This window comes from Helianthus annuus, chromosome 1 (genome assembly GCF_002127325.2).
Source record: "Helianthus annuus cultivar XRQ/B chromosome 1, HanXRQr2.0-SUNRISE, whole genome shotgun sequence".
Classification (NCBI taxonomy): Eukaryota; Viridiplantae; Streptophyta; class Magnoliopsida; order Asterales; family Asteraceae; genus Helianthus; species Helianthus annuus.
This window is the reverse complement of record NC_035433.2, coordinates 66,047,740-66,055,218: the sequence shown is the minus strand read 5'-3', so window position 1 is coordinate 66,055,218 and position 7,479 is coordinate 66,047,740. Positions and strand designations below refer to the sequence as shown.

Genomic DNA, 7,479 nt, shown 5'->3' with positions numbered 1-7,479 from the left:
GCTGACAGTCTTGTAAGACAAGCAAATTAATGCTGACCTTTTAAAGACACGTCTATACAAATCATAAAGTACTGATCACCATCTGAAACTTTACCACCAACTGTAGGTACCACATCTGCCCTACTTGTCTTATTTATACATTGTGTCCAACTATCAACAATTCAAACAAAACACAACACCATAACCAAACAATGAAGTTTTGCCATTCCATTGCATACTCCAAGATTATGAAACAGACACATCAATTTCATCCACAAAAACATACTGAATGCTAGCTTATTTAGGCAATTCAGATCTTTCACCTTTCTTTATATATAGTACCAGTACTATTCTGCTATGCAAAGGTCTAGTGACATAACAGAAACCCACAACTTATTTTTAAAACCCTAGCCCTGACTCTAACCCTAGCTTACTCTAACTAGTATTCATCTTTTACTATGAATTAGTTATCAATAAAACACTATAAAAAGTCAAAAGCAGATTAGGGTTTGGAGGTGGTGGGTTCATCATCTTGTTTGAGATCTGTGGTGGTGAGTGGGAATAGTTGTAGGGTTTTTGGTGGTATCCTTGAGCTATGTGTTGTTCTACCATGATGTTCCATCAGCATCATTGTCATAAGTGGGCAATCACACATGAGTTTGCAGGGCTGATGTTCAGATGGGAGATCCACCTTCCAGTTGTTCATCATTGGTTTGTTATTTGATACATCTTCAACTCCACCAACCTATTCACATGTGTTACATAAAATTATTAGAGAAATTTAATTATAGGCTTTAATTGATCATAAATAGCTAAGGTATTTAAAGTTAATTAATGTATAAACAGATCTATTACAATTGGTCATAATTAAACAAGTCCATGAAAACCCATATATGTATGATCAAAAGTACTATTGTGCTTCTTTTAACAAAACGCTAAAATAGGATGCAAGTTGATTCCGCCACAAAACTACAAGAACGCAAATTGCATTTTACTCTTTTATTTAACAAAACTTAATAAAGTGCAATGATTTATTTGTTTTCATTCTTATTCAATATTAACTAATTATATCTTACTCCAGTTGTTTTTTTTTTCAAAAGAAACAACTTTTATAAAAAAAAGAAGTAAATTAATATCCTCAAAATGAAAATCTACAAAAGCAGGTGAATCCAAATGAAATTAACAAACCCTGGAAATTCATATAAACTTTTATTACTTAGGGGGAGGGGGTGGTTATCACTTGCAAAAATTCTATCACTCACAACATCCAACAAGTTCCGCCATGTCATCAACCATTATTCCATCACTCACAACCTTTTTTTAGTGGTAATGGTTATCACTCACAACACCCAACAATACCCATCACTCACAACACTCAACAACCCATCACTCACAACCCTTCAACGCGTGAAGAAATCCACGAGTGATAGTGTATAGTGGCGGCGGTGTTTGGTTGTTTTCCACGAGTGATAGTTTGCCATCACGCTGCCACCACCGGTCCCCTTACATATATATACACACAAACTATATGTATTTGTGTCAAGGAACCCTGAAAATACATACTTATAAACTATATATTGTCAAGGAACCCTGGAAATTAATATACACACATAGTCATATACAGACTTATATTGTCAAGTAACCCGAAAATTTAGCCACCTTAAAAAAGGTTTGAAAGTTTTATATACAATGCACGGAAAAAAGGTAAGAATGGTAAAAAAAAGAATATAGTAAGTTGTATATGCATATAATAGAAAAAAGTATATATATAAAAAAGTACTCCATAACATCCCACTTAGTTGAGTAGGGTTTATGCCGGAACGCTGAGATGAGCCTCGAGGGCAAACCTCACCTTTGGTAGCCTCTGAATGGTCATTAAGAGGCTACCTCTTAATGGAACCATTAAGAATTTTACCAATGAGAAGGTAGAAGAATGTGACATGTGATGATTTACCATTCAGAGGTTACCTCTTAACCCTTCAGACTTGAGGTTACCTCTTATTCATTCAGAGGTTTTAAACCATTAAGAGGTAGCATCTGAATGGTCATTAAGAGACTACCAAACAGCAACGGTATAAAGTATAATAAGTTGTATAGGATGAAAATAAGCATGCCCGTATATATATTGATGTAATTAACCCGATAAATTATTAGTTAAGCCACTTAAAAGAGATATATTTGTCACACAAGAAGTTATATAATATATTACCGGATGAAGAGGAAGAAATGGATGGTCTTGAGTAGGAGGATAAAGGCGATGTTGCTGGTACAACGCCATTAATTTCTTTCGAAGTTTTTGACGGTCACGAGCTTTATGATTTTGAAACCAATAGAAGACATTTTTGCCTTGAATTTTGCCGTAAACCGATAATCTTGATACAATTTGTTGTATCTGAGTTGCAGTTGGTGTTTTTAGGCCACCTCTATACATACCCTCTAACAACATCACCTGCTCCGGTGTCGGGCACCACCTGCCGCCGCCGCTTGTCGTCACCGGAACCGGAACCGATGTCATTGTTCTCAATCTTTTGAATGTTTTTTTTTTGTTTCTATTTGTGGTGTTTGTTTGTGTGAGGTTTGAAGAGGAGGAGGAGGTATTTATAGAGGGTTGGGAAGTTGAACGTGTGAAGTGATAATTTAGTGAGGGCATGGCGTCACGTCCTTTTCGTCAAATAAAAAAAAATGGATTGGATTGAATGCAGCCATGCAACCATTGTTTTTGTTTTAGGTTCCTTATGTATCCATACCATTTCATTTTCTAAAATATTATATATATATAGGGTTAGGTAATTAACGTACAATATCACTTATCGTACAATATGTACGCGCTCATCTCAGCCGTCAGATCTTCATCACACATTGAAATCGCATGTTGGTTTTTTGTAACAATTTCGCATGTTGGTTTTTTAACATGCGATTTCATCAAAATTACCACATGCGAAATTGTTACAAAAAAACAACATGCGATTTCATCAAAATTATCACATGCGATTTCATCCATGCTATTTTATAACATGCGATTTCACTATATATATATATATATATATATATATATATATATATATATATATATATATATAGGGGAGGGTTATCTTGAGAACGCTAAATATTGCGAGAACCGTGAGAACGAATGAAAAAACCAATCAAAACCGAATTTTTTTAATACAAACCTCATTGTAATAAAAATACAACATCAAAAAAGAATTTACAACATCAAATAATTCATTTCTCCTCTCAAAATCACTCTTACTAGATTTTTTACACATGTGTAAATATAACAAATTTACACATGTGTAAATGACAAACTTACACATGTGTAAATTTTCTTTATTTACGAATTCACGAAAATTTAAACGTGTAAATTTAATTTCTAACATTGTATTCGAATAATAATGATAAGTGCAAAAAGAAATTTTGAATTTGGATTGTTTTTGACCAAGTTCTTGTGGTTTTTTCATTCGTTCTCACGGTTCTCGCGATATTTAGCGTTCTCATTTAAACCCTCCCATATATATATATATATATATATATATATATATATATATATATATATATATATATATATATATATATATATATATATATATATATATATATATATATATATATATATATAGAGTAGGGTTCCTGCGGAAAGTGTGTTTTTCCTAGAAAGTCTAGGAAGCAATAAGAACGCGACATGTGGCATTGAAGGATTTTAACTAAAAGGGCAATTGTGTAATTTAAATATTATTTTAATTATGGATTATTTTATTAGGATAACTAACTAACCTATAATTATGGAAACTAAATATTCCATTTAATTCAATTTAAATCATACAATCCATATAACATATTCACAGGAATTCGTAAAAAAAGATTTTACAACATTGCTGGGGGATTCTTGACGCTGTGTTTTAACAGCAAGCAGATTTCTTGACGCTGTGTTTTAACAGCAAGCATATTTCTTGACGATTGTGTTTTAACAGCAAGCAGATTTCTTGACGATGTGTTTTAACAGCAAGCAGATTCCGATTTCTTGACGATGTGTTTTAATAGCAAGCAGATTCCGATTTCTTGACGATGTGTTTTAACATCAAGCAGATTTCTTGACGATGTGTTTTAACAGCAAGCAGATTGCTGGAGGATTCTTGACATTGTGTTTTAACAGCAAGCATATTTCTTGACGATGTGTTTTAACAGCAATCAGATTTCTTGACGCTGTGTTTTAACAGCAAGCAGATTGTTGGAGGATTCTTGACATTGTGTTTTAACAGCAAGCAGATTTCTTGACATTGTGTTTTAAAAGCAAGAAGATTTCCTTGACGTTGTGTTTTAACAACAAGCAGATTGATGGACATTGTGTTTTAACATCAAGCAGATTTCTTGACATTGTGTTTTAACAGCAAGCATATTGCTGGACACACTGTCAGTGTCTTCGTCTTCAAACACAACCTAGTGTCTTCGTCTTCAACACACTGTCATCATCAACATTAAAATGGTAAAACACATAAACCTTAAAACACACTGCCATCATCAACATATTCAGATGTCATTTTAAAACACACTTTTATCATCAACAATAAATTGGTAAACACTTAAACCTTAAAACACACTGCCATCATCAACATTAAAATGGTAAAACACATAAACCTTAAAACACACTGCCATCATCAACATATTCAGATGTCATTTTAAAACACACTTTCATCATCAACATTAAATTGGTAAACATATAAATCTTAAAACACACTTTCATCATCAACATTAAATTGGTAAACATATAAATCTTGACACTGTGTTTTAACAGCAAGCAGATTGCTAGAGGATTCTTGACACCGTGTTTTAACAGCAAGCAAATTACTGGAGGATTCTTGACACTGTGTTTTAACAGCAAGCATATTTCTGGAGGATTCTTGACAATGTGTTTGATGACCTGTACGATTCATCAACAATTCGAAGTAAAACAACAGTCAAAGCATTACGATCGATTACGACTCAAAAACCGACTAATACGCAGCGTTTAGATCTTAAAACCTCTCACAGATTAAGCCTATGCGCATACATTTCAATAACTGATTGCATTAATTGAACTGAAACGATTAAACGTACCTGATGAACAGCGAGAATAGATGTACGAAACCTATGCCGATTCGGTTAATCTGATCGAGTTCCGAAGGTTGAATTGTTGTTGTTTAGGGTTTGAGATGAGTTTGGAGTTAGTTGAGTCGGAAAGAGGGGCTGAGGACGGTGGTAGAGGTAGAGAGAGAAAGAGGGGAAATCCCATGATTTTAGGGATTGGTTATTGATATGGCAGTTTCTTGATTGATTTAAAACAAATCAAATTACCAAAATACCCTCACTATATTAAAAGTCTCCAATTAGATAACTCAGATATTACGAAAATACCATCCATTTGATCTAAGCCATTAAAAACACCAATCGGAGGGCCCAGATCGCTTCCTAGACTTTCTAGGAAAAATACACTTTCCGCAGAACTCCTACTATATATATATATATATATATATATATAGGGAGAAGATCATGCGAGAACCACCTCTTATTGTGAGAACCGCGAGAACCAATGTGAACACACCAAAAATGCCTAAAAATAGCTAAAAATCACATAAAAATTTTTTTTTGATTTTTTTAATATTTTTTAGGTTAAAATCGCTACTTTTCGAAGCAAAAAAAAAAAAAAAAATTTTTTTTTTTGCTTCGAAAAGTAGCGATTTTAACCTAAAAAATATTAAAAAAATCAAAAAAAATTTTTTAGATTTTTTTTTGATTTTTTTAGATTTTTTTTAGATTTTTTTAGGTTTTTTGGGGGTTTAGTTTTTAGCATTTTAGCTTGGGTGGGGGGGGGTTAGGTTTTTGGGGGGTGGGGGAGGGGGTTTAGGTTTTTGGGGGGGGGGTGGGGGTTAGGTTTTTTTTAGTTTTTTTTAGGTTTTTTTTAGCTTGGGGGGGGGGGGGTTTAGGTTTTTTTTGGGGGGGGGGGGTTAGGTTTTTTTTTGGGGGGGGGGGTTTAGGTTTTTTGGGGGGGGGGAGGGGTGGGGGTTAGGATTTTTTTAGGTTTTTTTAGGTTTTTTTTAGGTTTTTTTAGCTTGGGGGGGGGGTTAGGTTTTGGGGGGGGGGGGTTAGGTTTTTTTTGGGTGGGGGGGGGGTGGGGGGTTTAGGTTTTTTTGGGGGGGGGGGTTGGGGTTAGGTTTTTTTAGTTTTTTTTTAGGTTTTTTAGCTATTTTAGGTTGTGTTCACATTGGTTCTCAAGGTTCTCACAATAAGGGTGGTTCTCGCATGAGCTCCTCCCTATATATATATATATATATATATATATATATAGGGGAGGGTTTAAATGAGAACGCTAAATATCGCGAGAACCATGAGAACGAATGAAAAAACCAATCAAAATCAAATTTTTTTAATATAAACCTCATTGTAATTAAGATACAACACTAAAAAAAAGAATTTAGAACATCAAATAATTCTTTTCTCATTTCAAAATCACTCTTTTTAGATTTTTTACACATGTGTAAATATAACAGATTTACACATGTGTAAATGGCAAACTTACACATGTGTAAATTTTCTTTATTTCCGAATTCATGTAAATTTGAGCATGTAAATTAAATTTCTAAGATTGTATTCGAATTATAATGATAAGTGTAGAAAAAAATTTTGAATTTGAATTGTTTTTGACCAAGTTCTCGCGTTTTTTTTTCATTTGTTCTCACGGTTCTCACAATATTTAGCGTTCTCATTTAAACCTTCCCCTATATATATATATATATATATATATATATATATATAGGGAGAAGATCATGCGAGAACCACCTCTTATTGCGAGAACCGCGAGAACCAATGTGAACACAACCAAAAATGCCTAAAAATAGCTAAAAATCACACAATTTTTTTTTAATATTTTTTATATAAAAATCGCTACTTTTCGAAGCTAAAAAAATAAAATTAAAAAAATTAAAAAAATTTTTTTTTTGCCACTAAAAGTAGCGATTTGAGCAAAAAAAATATTAAAAAAAAATTTTAGATTTTTTTTTGATTTTTTAGATTTTTTAGATTTTTTTAGGTTTTTTGAGGGTTTAGTTTTTAGCACTTTAGCTTGGGGGGGGGGGGTTGGGGGAGTGGGGGGTTAGGTTTTTTTTAGATTTTTTGGCGGTTTTAGTTTTTAGCATTTAGCTTGGGGGGGTTAGTTTTTTTTTTTTTTTTGGGGGGGTGGGGGTTAGGTTTTTTTAGCTATTTTTGCTATATATATATATATATATATATATATATATATATATATATATATATAGGGAGAGGCTCATGCGAGAACTCCATTTATTGCGAGAATCGCGAGAATCAATGTGAACATAACCTAAATAGCTAAAAAAACCTACCCCCCCCAAAAAAAAAAAAAAAAAAAAACCTAAACCCCCCTCCCCCCCCCCCCCACGCTAAAATGCTAATAACAAAACCCTCAAAAAACCTAAAAAAATCAAAAAAAAATTTAGATTTTTTTTTAATATT

The 7,479-nt window shown here is 33.1% G+C and overlaps 1 protein-coding gene across 1 annotated transcript; it reads right to left on the bottom strand.

Annotated features, from left to right (window-relative positions):
• Nucleotides 1-225: 225 nt before the first annotated feature.
• Nucleotides 226-2,545, bottom strand: LOC110905286 (putative WUSCHEL-related homeobox 2). Its single transcript, XM_022151129.2, has 2 exons — nucleotides 2,189-2,545; nucleotides 226-724 (listed from the first exon to the last, which is right to left on the bottom strand). The coding sequence occupies exons 1-2, from the start codon at nucleotides 2,492-2,494 to the stop codon at nucleotides 482-484; spliced, it is 549 nt and encodes a 182-aa protein (XP_022006821.1). The 5' UTR covers nucleotides 2,495-2,545; the 3' UTR covers nucleotides 226-481.
• Nucleotides 2,546-7,479: the final 4,934 nt, after the last annotated feature.